The sequence below is a fragment of the Salmo salar genome, chromosome ssa10, assembly GCF_905237065.1.
Source record: "Salmo salar chromosome ssa10, Ssal_v3.1, whole genome shotgun sequence".
Lineage (NCBI taxonomy): Eukaryota > Metazoa > Chordata > Actinopteri > Salmoniformes > Salmonidae > Salmo > Salmo salar.
The window spans coordinates 121,306,448-121,326,285 of NC_059451.1; the positions used below are offsets into that span (position 1 = coordinate 121,306,448).

The 19,838-nt window shown below is 44.2% G+C and overlaps 1 protein-coding gene across 2 annotated transcripts in view; it reads left to right on the forward strand.

Annotated features, from left to right (window-relative positions):
• duox (dual oxidase) overlaps positions 1 to 19,838 on the forward strand; it is a 33,120-nt gene that overhangs the window by 8,134 nt on the left and 5,148 nt on the right. For both annotated transcript variants that reach the window (XM_045688576.1, XM_045688575.1), the window contains 19 exons: positions 734 to 824; positions 1,045 to 1,147; positions 1,872 to 2,044; positions 3,027 to 3,202; positions 3,955 to 4,073; positions 4,450 to 4,590; positions 4,937 to 5,047; positions 7,612 to 7,814; positions 8,640 to 8,825; positions 9,306 to 9,531; positions 9,919 to 10,012; positions 10,247 to 10,422; positions 10,647 to 10,719; positions 12,108 to 12,188; positions 14,870 to 15,048; positions 16,394 to 16,624; positions 17,396 to 17,495; positions 18,299 to 18,348; positions 18,688 to 18,815. In XM_045688576.1, coding sequence (XP_045544532.1) covers positions 734 to 824; positions 1,045 to 1,147; positions 1,872 to 2,044; positions 3,027 to 3,202; positions 3,955 to 4,073; positions 4,450 to 4,590; positions 4,937 to 5,047; positions 7,612 to 7,814; positions 8,640 to 8,825; positions 9,306 to 9,531; positions 9,919 to 10,012; positions 10,247 to 10,422; positions 10,647 to 10,719; positions 12,108 to 12,188; positions 14,870 to 15,048; positions 16,394 to 16,624; positions 17,396 to 17,495; positions 18,299 to 18,348; positions 18,688 to 18,815 — 2,641 coding nt within the window. The remainder of the gene's footprint in view (positions 1 to 733; positions 825 to 1,044; positions 1,148 to 1,871; positions 2,045 to 3,026; positions 3,203 to 3,954; positions 4,074 to 4,449; positions 4,591 to 4,936; positions 5,048 to 7,611; positions 7,815 to 8,639; positions 8,826 to 9,305; positions 9,532 to 9,918; positions 10,013 to 10,246; positions 10,423 to 10,646; positions 10,720 to 12,107; positions 12,189 to 14,869; positions 15,049 to 16,393; positions 16,625 to 17,395; positions 17,496 to 18,298; positions 18,349 to 18,687; positions 18,816 to 19,838) is intronic.

Consider the following 19,838-nt stretch of genomic DNA (forward strand, 5'->3'; position numbering starts at 1 on the left):
TAGAGTGGATGGGAGGCAGGTAGCCTAGTGGTTAGAGTGGAGGGGCGGCAGGTAGCCTAGTGGTTAGAGTGGAGGGGCGGCAGGTAGCCTAGTGGTTAGAGTGGAGGGGCGGCAGGTAGCCTAGTGGTTAGAGTGGAGGGGCGACAGGTAGCCTAGTGGTTAGAGTGTTGGACCAGTAACTGAAAGGTTGCTAGAATGAATCCCCGAGCTGACAAGGTAAAATTCTGTCGTTTTGCCCCTGAACAAGGCAGTTAACCCACTGTTCCCCGGTAGGCCGTCATTGTAAATAAGAATTTGTTCTTAATTGACTTGCCTAGTTAAATAAAAGTTAAATAAAACACTTCAGATTTCTTCAGGCTACTCCAATAGGGGCTCCTGAGTGGTGCAGTGGTCTAAGGCACAATCTCAGAGGCTGTCACTACAGACCCTGGTTCGAGTCCAGGCTGTATCATAACCGGCCATGATTGGGAGTCCCATAGGGCGGCACACAATTGGCCCAGTGTCGCCCCGGGGGTAGGCTGTCCTTGTGAATAAGAATTTGTTTCTTAACTGACTTACCTAGTTAAAATAAATAAATAAATTCAATATTGCTAAAATGTTCTCTTGGGTTTATGGTGTTGTTTTGTTCTAAGAAACATGGCGTCTTAATGCCGCGTTTGAGTCAACATTCGTATTTTAATAACAGCTGCTTGAATGTCATCGTGACTTTTTCCAAACATTCTCTTGTCTACAGAAACAAAACTTGCCACTTTCAGAAGGTTGTCAACATCGATGGGAGTACGGCACCGGCCATACGCATGTGTAACAGCTTTTGGAACCGTCAGGTAAAACCAAAAGATACAAATATGTAAGAAACACACATCTCTGTCAATTTGTTTATTTGTTTTATATTGTAGCCTGGTCCCAGATATGTGTTAGTTGTCTGTCCAACTCATACGGTCATTCTGAATTTGATACATCACTGATCTGGGACCAGTCGGTATCTACTGCCTACTTTGTATGTAGTCTATATGTGCCTGTGATGAGACAGCTGTCTGTTGTTAGAACCCCAACCTGAAGTCAGGACAGGATATAGACCATCTGATTATGGGCATGGCCTCCCAGATCGCAGAGAGAGAGGACAACATCATCGTGGAAGACTTAAGAGGTTACGATTACTTTCATCTTTAAATGGTCTTTTTAATGTCTCGTTCTGGCTGGTGGGTTTACACCGTCAGAAGTGGAGAGGAGTTGTCTCTGCCTTTATGAGTCGGTACAGTATCTGTGAAGAGGACATGGGAAGTTTCAGTTGTCATAGCTACAGCTGTTATATTTGAGCAAATCAAATCCAAAATTGTTATTTGTCACATGCGCCGAATACAACAGGTGTGTAGACCTTACAGTGAAATGCTGAATACAACAGGTGTAGTAGACCTCACAGTGAAATGCTGAATACAACAGGTGTAGTAGACCTCACAGTGAAATGCTGAATACAACAGGTGTAGGTAGACCTCACAGTGAAATGCTGAATACAACAGGTGTAGTAGACCTCACAGTGAAATGCTGAATACAACAGGTGTAGTAGACCTCACAGTGAAATGCTGAATACAACAGGTGTAGTAGACCTCACAGTGAAATGCTGAATACAACAGGTGTAGTAGACCTCACAGTGAAATGCTGAATACAACAGGTGTAGTAGACCTCACAGTGAAATGCTGAATACAACAGGTGTAGTAGACCTCACAGTGAAATGCTGAATACAACAGGTGTAGTAGACCTCACAGTGAAATGCTTACTTACAAAGCCCTTTAACCAACAATGCATTTTTAACAAAAAATAAAAAATAAAAGTAACAAATATTGATGCATATTGGTGGGCCTTCTTCCCACTAGATTATATGTACGGTCCAATGAGGTTCTCGCGGTCGGACCTGGTGGCTCTGACGGTGCAGAGAGGCCGGGACTTTGGCCTGCCCAGCTACAACCAGGTCAGAGAGGGGCTGGGCCTGGCCCCTGTAGAGAGATGGGGAGATATAAATCCACAGCTCAACACTACCAACCCACAGGTATGTTCAGGACTTATTATGCAAATGCTCATGAATGTTTTCTGTATGGGTTATTAATGCGTTACGTAGTCCATACAGTATGCGCTGTTGTTTAGCGGGAGGTTTTATTTGCCAATGATGGTGGTAGTGTATGTGGTTGGTTAACCTACTCATGAGACAGAGGGGCTCAGACCACTGGTCTGAGATCAGCCAGAGCCACAGGGATCAGCCAGAGCCATAGGGATCAGCCAGAGCCACAGGGAGGGGATTAAACCGCTGGTCTGAGATCAGCCAGAGCCACAGGGATCAGCCAGAGCCATAGGGATCAGCCAGAGCCACAGGGAGGGGATTAAACCGCTGGTCTGAGATCAGCCAGAGCCACAGGGATCAGCCAGAGCCATAAGGATCAGCCAGAGCCACAGGGAGGGGATTAAACTGCTGGTCTGAGATCAGCCAGAGCCACAGGGATCAGCCAGAGCCATAGGGATCAGCCAGATTCACAGGGAGAAGATTAAACCGCTGGTCTGAGATCAGCCAGAGCCACAGGGATCAGCCAGAGCCACAGGGATCAGCCAGAGCCACAGGGAGGGGATTAAACCGCTGGTCTGAGATCAGCCAGAGCCACAGGGATCAGCCAGAGCCACAGGGATCAGCCAGAGCCACAGGGATCAGCCAGAGCCACAGGGAGGGGATTAAACCGCTGGTCTGAGATCAGCCAGAGCCACAGGGATCAGCCAGAGCCATAGGGATCAGCCAGAGCCACAGGGATCAGCCAGAGCCACAGGGAGGGGATTAAACCGCTGGTCTGAGATCAGCCAGAGCCACAGGGATCAGCCAGAGCCATAGGGATCAGCCAGAGCCATAGTGAGGGGATCAAACTAACTACATGGACAGAATCAGGATCAAGGGGCAAAAAAACAGAACCAGATAAACTTCTCCTATTGCTGTGATGCAGTGAATAACCTACCCTCTCTATTCTGTCTCTACCTTACTGGATCTATAGCTGTTCAGGGACCTAGCAGACCTGTACCATGGGGACATCTCTAAACTGGAGCTGTTTCCTGGAGGTCTCCTAGAGTGTGTGGACGGTCCTGGTCAGGTCTTTTCCTCTATCATACTGGACCAGTTCAACCGCATCAGGAATGGCGACCGCTTCTGGTTCGAGAACACACAGAACGGGTAGGAACAACGTCAAATATAAACCTCATAACCTTATATATATATATAGATAACTGTATGAAACTGTTACCGTTAGTCGAACCTCGATTTTCCGACTTTCTCACGTTCGCTCAAAAGCTTGGATGGATACCTGTGAGAACGTAAGCTACGAATGAAATAACCAATAGCCTGGTGTCGAACTAGACTTTGACCTGAGGAAACACAAGACTAATGTCTGTTAAGATCAGCTTTGAACTGAGGAAACACAAGACTAACATCTGTTAAGATCAGCTTTGAACTGAGGAAACACAAGACTAACATCTGTTAAGATCAGCTTTGAACTGAGGAAACACAAGACTAACATCTGTTAAGATCAGCTTTGAACTGAGGAAACACAAGACTAACATCTGTTAAGAACTGAGGAAACACAAGACTAACATCTGTTAAGAACTGAGGAAACACAATACTAACATCTGGATCAGCTTTGAACTGAGGAAACACAAGACTAACATCTGTTAAGAACTGAGGAAACACAAGACTAACATCTGTTAAGAACTGAGGAAACACAAGACTAACATCTGTTAAGAACTGAGGAAACACAAGACTAACATCTGGATCAGCTTTGAACTGAGGAAACACAAGACTAACATCTGTTAAGAACTGAGGAAACACAAGACTAACATCTGTTAAGATCAGCTTTGATTCACTGTTTTGGGTGACATTATCATAACATTTCCAGTCGATCTGACGACTCCTTGTGGTTGTTCCTCAAGTCTGTTCACAGCTGAGGAGCTGCAGACCATTCGGAACACAACCTTCCATGACGTCATTACAGCAGTCAGCAGTGCGGAGGCTGAGGACATACAGAGAAGAGTCTTCTTCTGGAAGGATGGTAAAGATCATATCCTCTCCGTATTTATATATTTCTGTGGTATTTCCAATACAAATAAGCAATCTACCGTAGTATTCCCTGTAGCTTCAAAATGTTAACTGTAGTCGCTGCCGGTACAGTAACAAATCTCCCTGTGTCCCTGTCTGTCTGTCTGTCTGTCTGTCTGTCTGTCTGTCTGTCTGTCTGTCTGTCTGTCTGTCTGTCTGTCTGTCTGTCTGTCTGTCTGTCTGTCTGTCTGTCTGTCTGTCTGTCTGTCTGTCTGTCTGTCTGTCTGTCTGTCTGTCTGTCTGTCTGTCTGTCTGCCTGCCTGCCTGCCTGCCTGCGTGTCTATCTGTCTGTCTGCATGTCTATCTGTCTGTCTTTCTGTCTGTCCCAGGTGACCCTTGTCCCCAGCCCTCTCAGGTCACGACCTCTGAGCTCCACCCCTGCACCAATGCCACCAAGCTCAACTACTTTGACGCCGGGAGTAAAGCCGGCTTCGGCATCCTAGTCATCTGCCTGTTCCTCTTTCCCGTTGGTCAGTATCCGATGTTAACCAATCAGTATCCACATGCACATTTTACATGAGGTTATTTTGACAGTCTTATCCAGAGTGACTTACGATCAGTTCATTTAATTAAAGTAGGTAAAACAACCAAATATCACATTTTTGACAGGGGAAAACAATTGCAAGTAAAACCTTTTAAAACAGCAGATTCTGATACAGAATCTCTTTGACCATAGCCGTGGTGAACTCTCCTGAGTGCTTCTCTGTTGACGACATTGCTCCCCTCCCAGTGAGCCTACTTAGAGAGACATAACATGTTATAAGCCTTATTATAAGTGTTAATGATTCTCTGTTGACGACATTGCTCCCCTCCCAGTGAGCTTCCTCATGGCCCTTGTGGTGGCCTACTTCAGAAAATCCAAGTTTAAGAAGTTCCAGAAGGCAGGAGCTAACAACACAACAAAGGAACCCGCTGCTGGAATCACAGGTGTGTGCTGCGTATCAGGTGATCACAGGTGATCGTGTTTGTGTGACACAGTGTGATGTGTCAGGTTAGGTACTGTGTATCAGGTTAGGTACTGTTTATCAGGTTAGGTACTGTTTATCAGGTTAGGTGCTGTGTATCAGGTTAGGTACTGTGTGTCAGGTTAGGTACTGTGTGTCAGGTTAGGTACTGTGTATCAGGTTAGGTACTGTTTATCAGGTTAGGTACTGTTTATCAGGTTAGGTACTGTTTATCAGGTTAGGTGCTGTGTATCAGGTTAGGTACTGTGTGTCAGGTTAGGTACTGTGTATCAGGTTAGGTACTGTGTATCAGGTTAGGTACTGTGTATCAGGTTAGGTACTGTGTGTCAGGTTAGGTACTGTGTATCAGGTTAGGTACTGTTTATCAGGTTAGGTACTGTTTATCAGGTTAGGTGCTGTGTATCAGGTTAGGTACTGTGTGTCAGGTTAGGTACTGTGTGTCAGGTTAGGTACTGTTTATCAGGTTAGGTACTGTGTATCAGGTTAGGTACTGTGTATCAGGTTAGGTACTGTGTATCTGGTTAGGTACTGTGTGTCAGGTTAGGTACTGTGTATCAGGTTAGGTACTGTTTATCAGGTTAGGTACTGTTTATCAGGTTAGGTGCTGTGTATCAGGTTAGGTACTATGTGTCAGGTTAGGTACTGTGTGTCAGGTTAGGTACTGTGTATCAGGTTAGGTACTGTGTATCAGGTTAGGTACTGTGTGTCAGGTTAGGTACTGTGTATCAGGTTAGGTACTGTTTATCAGGTTAGGTACTGTTTATCAGGTTAGGTGCTGTGTATCAGGTTAGGTACTGTGTGTCAGGTTAGGTACTGTGTGTCAGGTTAGGTACTGTGTATCAGGTTAGGTACTGTGTGTCAGGTTAGGTACTGTGTATCAGGTTAGGTACTGTTTATCAGGTTAGGTACTGTTTATCAGGTTAGGTGCTGTGTATCAGGTTAGGTACTGTGTGTCAGGTTAGGTACTGTGTGTCAGGTTAGGTACTGTGTATCAGGTTAGGTACTGTTTATCAGGTTAGGTACTGTTTATCAGGTTAGGTACTGTTTATCAGGTTAGGTGCTGTGTATCAGGTTAGGTACTGTGTGTCAGGTTAGGTACTGTGTATCAGGTTAGGTACTGTGTATCAGGTTAGGTACTGTGTATCAGGTTAGGTACTGTGTGTCAGGTTAGGTACTGTGTATCAGGTTAGGTACTGTTTATCAGGTTAGGTACTGTTTATCAGGTTAGGTGCTGTGTATCAGGTTAGGTACTGTGTGTCAGGTTAGGTACTGTGTGTCAGGTTAGGTACTGTTTATCAGGTTAGGTACTGTGTATCAGGTTAGGTACTGTGTATCAGGTTAGGTACTGTGTATCAGGTTAGGTACTGTGTGTCAGGTTAGGTACTGTGTATCAGGTTAGGTACTGTTTATCAGGTTAGGTACTGTTTATCAGGTTAGGTGCTGTGTATCAGGTTAGGTACTGTGTGTCAGGTTAGGTACTGTGTGTCAGGTTAGGTACTGTGTATCAGGTTAGGTACTGTGTATCAGGTTAGGTACTGTGTGTCAGGTTAGGTACTGTGTATCAGGTTAGGTACTGTTTATCAGGTTAGGTACTGTTTATCAGGTTAGGTGCTGTGTATCAGGTTAGGTACTGTGTGTCAGGTTAGGTACTGTGTGTCAGGTTAGGTACTGTGTATCAGGTTAGGTACTGTGTATCAGGTTAGGTACTGTTTATCAGGTTAGGTACTGTGTATCAGGTTAGGTACTGTGTGTCAGGTTAGGTGCTGTGTGTCAGGTTAGGTACTGTGTATCAGGTTAGGTACTGTGTATCAGGTTAGGTACTGTGTATCAGGTTAGGTACTGTGTGTCAGGTTAGGTGCTGTGTATCAGGTTAGGTACTGTGTGTCAGGTTAGGTGCTGTGTGTCAGGTTAGGTACTGTGTATCAGGTTAGGTACTGTGTGTCAGGTTAGGTACTGTGTATGAGGTTAGGTACTGTGTGTCAGGTTAGGTGCTGTGTATCAGGTTAGGTGCTGTTTATCAGGTTAGGTACTGTGTATCAGGTTAGGTGCTGTGTATCAGGTTAGGTACTGTGTATCAGGTTAGGTGCTGTTTATCAGGTTAGGTACTGTGTGTCAGGTTAGGTACTGTGTGATGTATCAGATTAGGTCTCTCCTCTCGATCTCTCCTGTGGTCCGTTTCTCTTCTCCATCTCTCCTCTCCATCTCTCCTCTCTGTCTCTCTCTCTCTCCTCTCCATCTCTCTCTCTCCTCTCCATCTCTCCTTTCTGTCTCCCCTCTTTGTCTCCACTCTCCACCTCCCCTCTCCGTCTCTCCTCTCCATCTCTCCTTTCTGTCTCTCCTCTCCGTCTCTCCTTTTCCATCTCTCTCCTTTTCCATCTCTCTCCTCTCCATCTCTCCTCTCCGTCTCTCCTTTCCATCTCCCCTCTCCGTCTCTCCTCTCCATCTCTCTGTCTCTCCGTTCTGTCTCTCCTCTCATTCTCTCCTCTCCATCTCTCCTGTGATTCGTCTCTCCTCTCCTCTGTCCAGCCTGTGAGTGGCAGGGCCCTAAGAAGCCCCTACGTCCAGTCAATCTGTTGGTGGATGATAAGAGGAGACTGCAGGTGTTTGACCAGTCTGGACCCGCTCAACGGTCACTCAGCCTTGGTTCCCAGACCCACCTGGACGTCCTGCTGTCCAGTGACTATTACCGCAGGGCTCTGCTGATGAAAGTACCTAAAGAGTATGACCTGGTGAGTGATTAACAGGGGAGGGACAAATAAGAAAGAGAGAGAGAGAGAGAGAGAGAGGGTGGAAGGAGAGAGAGAGAGAGAGAGAGGGTGGAAGGAGAGAGAGAGAGGGGGTGGAAGGAGAGAGAGAGAGAGGGGGTGGAAGGAGAGAGAGAGAGAGGGGGTGGAAGGGGAGAGAGAGAGGGAGAGAGGGAGGGAGAGAGACAGGGATAGAGAGAGGGGGAGGGAGAGGGATAGAGAGAGGGGAGGGAGAGGGATAGAGAGAGGGGAGGGATAGAGAGAGGGGAGGGATAGAGAGAGGGGGAGGGAGAGAGGGAGGGATAGAGAGAGGGGAGGGAGAGGGATAGAGAGAGAGGGGGAGAGGGGGAGGGAGCGAGAGAGAGAGAGAGATAGAGAGAGGGGGAGGGAGAGAGAGAGGGGGGGAGAGGGGAGGGAGAGAGAGAGAGAGGGGGGAGAGGGGAGGGAGAGAGAGAGAGAGAGAGGGAGAGGGGGAGGGAGAGGGAGAGAGGGAGGGATAGAGAGAGGGGGAGGGGGAGAGAGAGAGAGAGAGAGAGAGAGAGAGAGATGGAGGGAGAGAGGGAGAGGGAGAGAGAGAGAGAGAGATGGAGATGGAGGGAGAGAGGGAGAGGGAGAGAGAGAGAGAGAGAGAGATGGAGGGAGAGAGGGAGAGGGAGAGAGAGAGAGAGAGAGAGATGGAGGGAGAGAGGGAGAGGGAGAGAGAGAGAGAGAGGGAGAGAGAGAGATGGAGGGAGAGAGAGGGAGAGAGAGAGCGAGGGAGGGAGAGAGTGTGTATGTGTTTAAACTCTGTTTGTTGTGGTCTGTCCCCAGGTGCTGTACTTTGAGGACGAGGGCCAGCGTGAAGAGTTTGTCCGGTACCTTCGCTCTGAGGTGACAGCCGGTGGACAGGAGCTGGCGGTGAGGGACATGACAGAGAAGGAGATACTGAGAGAGGCAGTGACCAGAGACCAGAGGACTCAGATAGTTGAGACCTTCATCAGGAGTGCCTTTGCCAAGGTACTGGAATATATGGGGATTTAGGAGACGCTTTACTGTAATATGGTGATTTAGGAGACGCTTTACTGTAATATGGTCATTTAGGAGGCGCTTTACTGTAATATGGTGATTTAGGAGGCGTTTTACTGTAATATGGTGATTTAGGAGACGCTTTACTGTAATATGGTGATTTAGGAGGCGCTTTACTGTAATATGGTGATTTAGGAGATGCTTTACTGTAATATGGTGATTTAGGAGGCGCTTTACTGTAATATGGTGATTTAGGAGGCGCTTTTATCCAATGCCACTTACAGAACTGTCAACAACCCTGGTGCACAGTACGGACAGACACAGACACATACCTTCTGTACCCATAGCATTGTTAACGCCATTCTCTAACCCACTGAGCCATTCAATTGTGACCACCATTAACAATCCCAATGACACCACGCTGAACGGGACAACCCAGTTAAAACAGATCTCCGTTCCCCACCCTTATAGGTCCTGGAGATAGAGAAGGCTGGTGCCAGAGACCTGAGCGGTGCGTCCTGTAGGAAGACCCGGGAAGCCCTGCAGACTGAGCTGACAGGAACTGAGTTTGCCGACGCTCTGGGACTCAAACCGGACTCGCTCTTTGTCGACTCCATGTTCACGCTGGCCGACAAGGACGGAAACGGATACCTCTCCTTCCAGGAGTTCCTCGACGTCATCGTCATTTTCATGAAAGGTAAAGGATATGGAAGCATATTCACAGCATTTGAATATGAATTAATACACGAATACATGAATATGTGAATACAAGAATACATTAATTTGATGAATACATGAATATGTGAATACATGAATACATTAATACGTGAATACGTGAATACATGGATATGTGACTACATGATGACATTAATTCGTGAATACATTAATATGTGACTACATGAATATGTGAATACATGACTATGTGAATACATTAATACGTGAATACATGAATACGTGAATACATGACTATGTAAATACATTAATACGTGAATACATGAATACGTGAATATGTGAATACATGACTATTATGAATACATTACTACGTGAATACATGAATACGTATTTGAATTTCTATTTGACGTAGGTTCACCAGAGGAAAAGTCCAAACTGATGTTCTCAATGCACGATGTTGACGGAGATGGTTTCTTATCAAAAGAGGACTTTTCCAGACTACTTCGGTAAGCACTGTGGTCATTTCTTCATCACTGCAGCCTATTGGCTCATCCTTTTAAAAAAGCCTGGCTTGACGGGACATTACACACTCAGCAATGGTCCTCCGTAGTAGATGTACAGTATGTCAACATTTCAGGCTGTTTGTTTTGTAGATCCAGCTGTGCACACAATCCAACATGAAAAGATAAGCACCGTACAGCGCGACCCTAACTCTGTCCGTCTTGTGGTCTGTCCTGCAGGTCGTTCATAGAGATCTCCAGCAGCCTTCTGTCTAAGGGCCAGGCCGAGGAGGCTATCCAAGCCATGCTACAGGCCGCGGGATTCAACGACAAGGAACAGATCACCTGGGAGGACTTCCACTTCTTGCTCCGGGACCACGAGAAGGAGCTGAAATTTGCCCAGCTCAACATTAAAGGTGACTATACAGTAAAATAGTATATGCCAAATAGCAGAGGCTTTGATACAGGGAGATTTAGAGGACAGAGTGTGCATCCATTCATCTATACGTGTGATTCTTGTGGGAATTGAACCCACAATCTTGGCATTGCTAGATAACACTCTTACCAACTGAGCAGTACAGGACCAAAGGCCTCCTCTGTCCTTGTCTCAGCACTTACCCATACGCCTCTGTATATCTAGGGATGGAAAAGGAGGGAGGAAACAGACTGAGTCGACACCAACGTGTGTCTTTCATCACCCCAGAGACGAACAGGTAAGATAATAACACCAGGGAGGAACAGGTAAGATAATAACAGGGAGGAACAGGTAAGATAATAACAGGGAGGAACAGGTAAGATAATAACAGGGAGGAACAGGTAAGATAACACCAGGGAGGAACAGGTAAGATAACACCAGGGAGGTATTACAGGTAAGATAATAACACCAGGGAGGAACAGGTAAGATAACACCAGGGAGGAACAGGTAACATAATAACAGGGAGGAACAGGTAAGATAATAACAGGGAGGAACAGGTAAGATAACACCAGGGAGGTATTACAGGTAAGATAATAACACCAGGGAGGAACAGGTAAGATAACACCAGGGAGGAACAGGTAAGATAATAACAGGGAGGAACAGGTAAGATAACACCAGGGAGGAACAGGTAAGATAACACCAGGGAGGTATTACAGGTAAGATAATAACACCAGGGAGGAACAGGTAAGATAACACCAGGGAGGAACAGGTAACATAATAACAGGGAGGAACAGGTAAGATAATAACAGGGAGGAACAGGTAAGATAACACCAGGGAGGAACAGGTAAGATAATAACACCAGGGAGGAACAGGTAAGATAACACCAGGGAGGAACAGGTAAGATAATAACAGGGAGGAACAGGTAAGATAATAACAGGGAGGAACAGGTAAGATAACACCAGGGAGGTATTACAGGTAAGATAATAACACCAGGGAGGAACAGGTAAGATAATAACAGGGAGGAACAGGTAAGATAACACCAGGGAGGAACAGGTAAGATAATAACAGGGAGGAACAGGTAAGATAACACCAGGGAGGAACAGGTAAGATAACACCAGGGAGGAACAGGTAAGATAATAACACCAGGGAGGAACAGGTAAGATAATAACACCAGGGAGGAACAGGTAAGATAATAACACCAGGGAGGTATTACAGGTAAGATAATAACACCAGGGAGGTATTACAGGTAAGATAATAACACCAGGGAGGAACAGGTAAGATAATAACACCAGGGAGGAACAGATAAGATAATAACACCAGGGAGGTATTACAGGTAAGATAATAACACCAGGGAGGAACAGGTAAGATAATAACACCAGGGAGGTATTACAGGTAAGATAATAACACCAGGGAGGTATTACAGGTAAGATAATAACACCAGGGAGGTATTACAGGTAAGATACTATTTGACCAACATGTTGATTGTCAGGCTCTTTTCAGGTTCGTGGACATTCTGATGATTGTTTTGATGACATGATGATTACTTTTTCCAAATAACCTGTTATTATATTTTGTGACTCAATTACTCCACTCCTTGTCTGCAGTTATGATAACCGTCAGTTTATAAATACTGGGCTGGTAGTCTAACGGTCCTTATTTAAAATGGTCATGTCCTTTCTTCCTTAGCTCGCCCTTAGAAGGGGATACACAGTTCTCCAGCGGCCTGGGGAAAGATGGACAGGAGCTTCGTAGACGACAAGGGAAAAGGTAACTTAGAGGACAGAGGCTGTATCCGTTCACCTATACGTGTGATTCTTGTGGGAATTGTGGGACATAAGAGCATTGTGTTGAACACTGTGTGATGTTTAAACAGTGAGAACGGCAGAATGGTGAACTTACTAAATGACTAGAGTTTGACTGTATGATATTAGGTTGCTTCTTGTGTAAATATTTTTACGTAAGGATTTTAACGATTTTGTATTATTTAGCGGCTTTGGGATTAAAATGTACGGTTTTCAAAAAACTATTTTATGAAGACGACCTGGCAAGAGTTCATTACAGGAACAATGTAATGTGTACATATACAATAGCAAACACAAGGACATTTTAGTCATTTAGCAGACGCTCTTATCCAGAGCGACTTACAGTAGTGAATGCATACATTTCATACATTTCTTTTCTGTGCTGGCCCCCCCCCGTGGGAATTGAACCCACAACCCTGGCATTGCAAACACCATGCTCTACCAACTGAGCTACAGGGACAACACTTCTACCTCTAGATACCGTCCTCCAACATCCTCATGGTCGCGGGGGGGGGGGGTGTAACAGACAAGAGTTAATTTCACTAGTCTGACAACAACGCTATAGTGTCCGTGCCGTTAGTGGTCGTGGTGTATCTTAGCGTCTCTCTGTTCTGTGGTGCAGAAGGTGACATCACGTCCAACCTCAGCGGGGTTTTTTTAAATGACATCATAGTGATGTCATACTTCTTGGTACATGTGTTCCTAGTTACACCCTATTCCCTACCATAGTAATTGATTATTTTATTTAACCTTTTTTGTATTTTTATTTTATTTAACCTTTATTTAACTAGGAAAGTCATTATGATGATGTCATCTATCATCTATATTATCTACTGTATGCAACCCCCCCGTGACGTGATTACGTATGCTGATTACGTATGCTAATTACGTATGCTGATAACGTATGCTGATAACGTATGCTAATTAGTATGCTACTTAGTATGCTGATTACGTATGCTAATTACGTATGCTGATTACGTATGCTAATTACGTATGCTGTTTACGTATGCTGGACACTGTGTGCCATGGTATGCTGAGGTTTGTTACAAACTCGTAACCTTTTTATGAGAGTGGGCTGGCCTTCCTTAGCTCTTCGGAGATTAAATCAATGTTTTTTTTTTTTTTTTTACTGGAATACCTACATTTACAGTAGACTTAATGACAATTATCTCCTTCGCTCACGTGACTGTATCTTCTTGATGGTGCCAAAGGGCCGTACCGAGCTGGGTAAAAAAATAAGCCTTCCGGGACTCTGCCCCCTCACTACTTGGAACGAGCTACAAAAGTACATGAAACTACAAGAGCTCGTCTCCTTCAATGATTTTAAAGCTAGGGTTAAAAAAAAATATGGTGGAAAATGTTACAAGACCATGGTGCTTGCCTACGGAGCTGTGAGGGGAACGGCACCTCCATACCTTCAGGCTCTGATCAGTCCACTGCACCCAAACAAGGGCACTGCGTTCATCCACCTCTGGCCTGCTCGCCTCCCTACCTCTGAGGAAGCACAGTTCCCGCTCAGCCCAGTCAAAACTGTTCGCTGCTCTGGCACCCCAATGGTGGAACAAGCTCCCTCACGACGCCAGGACAGTGGAGTCAATCACCACCTTCCGGAGACACCTGAAACCCCACCTCTTTAAGGAATACCTGGGATAGGATATAGTAATCCTTCTAACCCCCCCCCCCCAAAAAAAAAGATATAGATGTACTATTGTAAAGTGGTTGTTCCACTGGATATCATAAGGTGAATGCACCAATTTGTAAGTTGCTCTGGATAAGAGCGTCTGCTAAATGTCTGCTAAATGACGTAAATGTAAATGTAAATGATTCAGGGAGGCTAGTTGAAACACTACTCCCAAAACCAACGTGCCCGTTTCAATATGTAAACCGGTGGCTGCTTTAAACCGTAGGGTTTTATATTGTAAATATCTGACACTTTTGTCTGCTCCTGTTTTGTCCAGGTCTTTCTTATAAAATATATTGAGACTAAAACTGGTCCAAATAAAAGGTCATAAAAGGTATACTCCAGGGAAGTGCGAGTGATAGCAGTAATTTTGGGGGTTTACCATGGTTACCACAGGTTGTGCAAGAGACTTTTTGGTTGGTTTTGTGGATGACTGTATGTCTGGTGTTTAGAGTTGTCCGCCCAGTGATGCAACCTGCCTCTATTTACCTCCATTAGCAGATAACACACCACTTGAGTTTTGAGCTCTTCAAATATAGGGATTATGAGGGTTTTTACCATGTAGTAGAGTACTTAGTATTTACTGTGTGGGGGGTGGGGGAATATTCTCTCTATTTAGAGAAGAAAAACAACAAGCATTGTAGATTAATTTACCTCAGTTGATCTACAAACACAAACTATACAATTAGGCCACTACACATTAAAACCTGAATCAGGTTTTTCTTGAGAAAGACGTCTTCTGACTTCCGTGTAAAATTAAGATTTTAAAAAAAGATTTGCAACAGTGTTGTGATAAAGGCGCTTGCTCTGAAACATGTTAAGCAATAAATTCCATTGAAGTGAATTATGCTGCCGCCCTGAACCTGCTTTAATAGTGTCAGTTTAATAAATTATATTCTGACAATAAAGTTGATCTGAATCCTAATATTAATCTCAGTCTAACTACCTCTCTACCCACCTCCCAGATCGGGCCTCCAGAGTCCTAAGGTCTACGTGAAGCCTAAGAAGGATCACTCCAACAGGAACGCCGTCCAGCAGAAGATCCAGCACTTCAAACGTTTCATAGAGAACTACCGTCGCCATATTGTCTGTTTCACCATCGTCTACGGCATCACAGCTGGAGTGGCTCTGGAGAGATGTTACTGTGAGTTGTGTTGTGTTTTTGTCTTCCTCTCTTCTCTTGTTCTCTCTCTCTGTTTTCCTGTTTTGGTAGTTAGCTGGTACTTCGTGAACAACTACTAGGTGTAAAAAGGGCTTTATAAAATACATTTGATTGATTTAATTTGACATAGCCTGGCTGGTCAAATTATAAATAAAAAAACGAGAAATGTAAGTGTTATTTGTCCTTTTTGAGCCACTGTAGCAACAACATAGCCAGAAACACTTCCTCAAAATAGTCTGTATAAATGTAAGATTTTTCCTTATTTTTATTTATTTTTTGCCCGAAGAGGTCTTAGTCGCGCAATTTAACATCGAACTAGGATGTTTTGGCGAAGTATTTCTCAAGTGAAGAAATATGCATGAAAAATATAATGATCTCATTGCTTGACAACAAACACTTCATTTTCCTACTCTTATTAGGAGGAGTACTGTTTACCAATCATCGGCTAAGGGGTGTAGGCTACCGAACTTCGACTTGCCCCCCCCCCAAAAAGTACATTTGTATGAGCGAACACCAAAACGAACATAAACGTCACAAAATGTTGTCATAATATACAGTATGCGTGAAATGTTTTCAACTGGGAAACATACAGTAAGTTTAAGGCAGTCACAAGAGACTGTTTTGTTGACAAAACTGATTCACTTAAAGCTGCAATGTGTACGTTTTTTTTTTTTTTCTGGGGCGACCTGACCAAAATTCACATAGAAATTTGAGTTATAGATCTGTCATTCTCACATAAAGCAAGTCTAAGAAGTTAGATCTGTTTCTATGCTCTCTATTTCTATGCTTCCCATTCACAATTTTTTTTTTTTTTTTTTCATCTTTTAATTGCGGTTTTGTACACCAGCTTCAAACAGCTGAAAATACAAAAATGGTACAAATGATTCTCTACAGTATACTGGCTTGTTTTTGTCACATAAACTGAAATGAGGTAAACTATTTTAATTTTAACAACCAGGAAATGGAGAAGTGTTTTTAGCATAGTGCATCTTTAATTGGATATTCATAATTTAATTGAATAATTTAATTGATTATTTAATTGAATATTCATAATTTAATTGTAATTCAGACTCCATTGCCCTACCAAGGCATCTGATAAATAAAGGGTGTGCTTGAACCTGTCTGTCTGCTTGTCTGGGGCTGGTTTCCCAGGCACAGATTAAACCTAGTCCTGGACTAAAAAACATACACAATGGAGAATGTCTTTTTGAAAGTGATTTTTAATTAAGAACAAGGCATAATCTACATTTGGGAAACCAGCCCATAGAAAAAAGGAAAAAAAAGCCACTGGACTAACAGGAAAACAAACCTCTTGCTGTGTTGTTAGTCTATGGTTTGCAGGCGGACTCTTCAGGCGTGCCGGAGACGTCGGCGGTGGGTATAGTGGTGTCGCGTGGTTCGGCGGCGGCCATCTCCTTCCTGTACCCCTACATGCTGCTGACGGTGTGTCGTAACCTCATCACCCTGGGACGAGAGACCTTCCTCAACAGATATATCCCCTTCGACGCCGCTATAGACTTCCATCGCTTCATGGCCATGTCCGCCATCTTACTCACAGGTCAGACTGACCTTAACCCTAACTCCTATCTCCTAACCCTTCATGACCATGTCCGCCATCTTACTCACAGTTCAGAGGTCACAAGTCAGACTGACCTTAACCCTAACTCCTATCTCCTAACCCTTCATGACCATGTCCGCCATCTTACTCACAGTTCAGAGGTCACAAGTCAGACTGACCTTAACCCTAACTCCTATCTCCTAACCCTTCATGGCCATGTCCGCCATCTTACTCACGGGTCAAAAGAAGTGCACTATGCCATTTCAGATGCATCTTCACTCTTCTCAGAGTATGATAACACTACATACTGGTACTCACTGTAATAGAGATTTCACACTACATACTGGTACTCACTGTAATAGAGATTTCACACTACATACTGGTACTCACTGTAATAGAGATTTCACACTACATACTGGTACTCACTGTAATAGAGATTTCACACTACATACTGGTACTCACTGTAATAGAGATTTCACACTACATACTGGTACTCACTGTAATAGAGATTTCACACTACATACTGGTACTCACTGTAATAGAGATTTCACACTACATACTGGTACTCACTGTAATAGAGATTTCACACTACATACTGGTACTCACTGTAATAGAGATTTCACACTACATACTGGTACTCACTGTAATAGAGATTTCACACTACATACTGGTACTACATTTATCAATACTAGTTCTACAGATGTTTACAGGTCATGTTGTGTTGTGTGTTCCTGCCAACCCCTTTTCCTCCCTTCCTCCTCTCCCCTACAGTCACCCACTGCCTGGGTCATGTGGTGAACATCTATGTGTTCTCAGTCAGTGACCTCAGCATCCTGGCCTGTCTGTTCCCCAGGGTCCTAGCCAACAATGGGTAATGGCATCAGCGTTATTCCACAGTACAATACTCCCGGTAGCTGTCTATGTTCATCTAGAGATATATCGCCTTTATAGGTCTTCTCTTGTATCTGATTTACTATGTGTTGACCGTTTACTCTGTGTTGACCGTTTACTATGTGTTGACTGTTTACTATGTGTTGACCGTTTACTGTGTTGACCGTTTACTATGTGTTGACCGTTTACTGTGTTGACTCTCTACTATGTGTTGACTGTTTACTATGTGTTGACCGTTTACTATGTGTTGACCGTTTACTATGTGTTGACCGTTTACTATGTGTTGACTCTCTACTATGTGTTGACCGTTTACTATGTGTTGACTGTTTACTATGTGTTGACCGTTTACTATGTGTTGACTCTCTACTATGTGTTGACCGTTTACTATGTGTTGACTGTTTACTATGTGTTGACCGTTTACTATGTGTTGACTCTCTACTATGTGTTGACTGTTTACTATGTGTTGACCGTTTACTCTGTGTTGACTGTTTAGTATGTGTTGACTCTCTACTATGTGTTGACTGTTTACAATGTGTTGACTATTTACTATGTGTTGACTGTTTACTATGTGTTGACCGTTTACTCTGTGTTGACTGTTTACTATGTGTTGCCCGTTTACTATGTGTTGACCATTTACTGTGTGTTGACCGTTTACTATGTGTTGACCGTTTACTGTGTGTTGACCGTTTACTATGTGTTGACCATTTACTATGTGTTGACCGTTTACTGTGTGTTGACCGTTTACTATGTGTTGACCGTTTACTATGTGTTGACCATTTGCAGGTCTGAGATGCCGATGAGATGGTCGTGGTGGTTCTTTCAGACAGTTCCAGGTAGGACAGAATACAAACCGCTCCCAACGGTCAAGACTGTATGACATTATTATTATTATGTCATTTCAACCGGTTTCGCTCACTGGGGGACTGAAAAAGAAAGAGAGCTATGTGACAAGATGACTTGTAGTTTTTCATGTTCATTTGTCTATAATTTTTGTAATGACTTGGCGCTGCCTATCTTGGCCAGGACGCTCTTGAAAAAAGAGATTTTAAATCTCAATGAGCCCTTCCTAGTTAAATAAAGGTTAAATATATTTATATATTTTTTAAACTGTAATTTGTGAAGATCACAGCAGCTCAGTAATTTCTCGTTGTCTCTCTCTAACACTACTCCAGGAATGACGGGCATCTTGCTTCTGTTCATCTTTGCGTTTATGTACGTCTTCGCCTCACACTACTTCCGACGAATCAGCTTCCAGGGATTCTGGCTCACACACTACCTCTATGTGGTTATCTACATCCTGGTGAGTACACTACCGAACAAAAATTATAAACGCAACATGTAAAGTGTTGGTCCAATGTTTCATGAGCTGAAATAAAAGATCCCAGAAATGTTTCCATACGCACAAAAAGCTTATTTCTCTAAAATGTTGTGAACAAATTTGTTTACATCCCTGTTAGTGAGCATTTCTCCTTTGCCAAGATAATCCATTCACCTGACAGGTGTGGCATATCAAGTAGCTGATTAAACAGCATGATCCTTACACAGGTGCACCTTGTGCTGGGGACAATAAAAAGCCACTCTAAAATGTTGTGTCACACAACACAATGCCACAGATCTCTCACGTTTTGAGGGGGCGTGAAATTGGCATGCTGACTGCAGGAATGTCCACCAGAGCTGTTGGCCGAGAATTTCTTTACCATAAGCCACCTCCAACATCAATTTAGAGAATTTGGCAGTACGTCCAACCAGCCTCACAACCGCAGACCAGATGTAACCACGCCAGCCCAGGAACTCCACATCCGGCTTCTTCACCTGAGGGATCATCTGAGACCAGCCACCTCGGACAGCTGATGAAACTATGGGTTTCGCACAACCAAAGAATTTCTGCACAAACTGTCAGAAACCGTCTCAGGGAAGCTCATCTGCGTGCTCGTCGTCCTCACCAGGGTCTTGACCTTGACTGCAGTTTGGCATCGTGCCCGACTTCAGTGGGCAAATGCACACCTTTGATGGCCACTGGCACGCTGGAGAAGTGTGCTCTTCACGGATGAATCCCGGTTTCACTCATATCGGGCATATGGCAGTATCTCAACGTTGTGAAGAGAGTCGACCATGTTGGCGGTGGGCTTATGGTATGGGGCAAGCATACACTACGGACAACGAACACCATTGCATTTTACCTATGAATACACAGAGATAACGTGACGAGATCCTGAGGCCCATTGTCGTGCCATTCATCCTCCGCTGCCATCACCTCATGTTTTAGCATGATAATACACGGCCCCATGTCGCAAGGATCTGTACACAATTCCTGGAAGGTGAA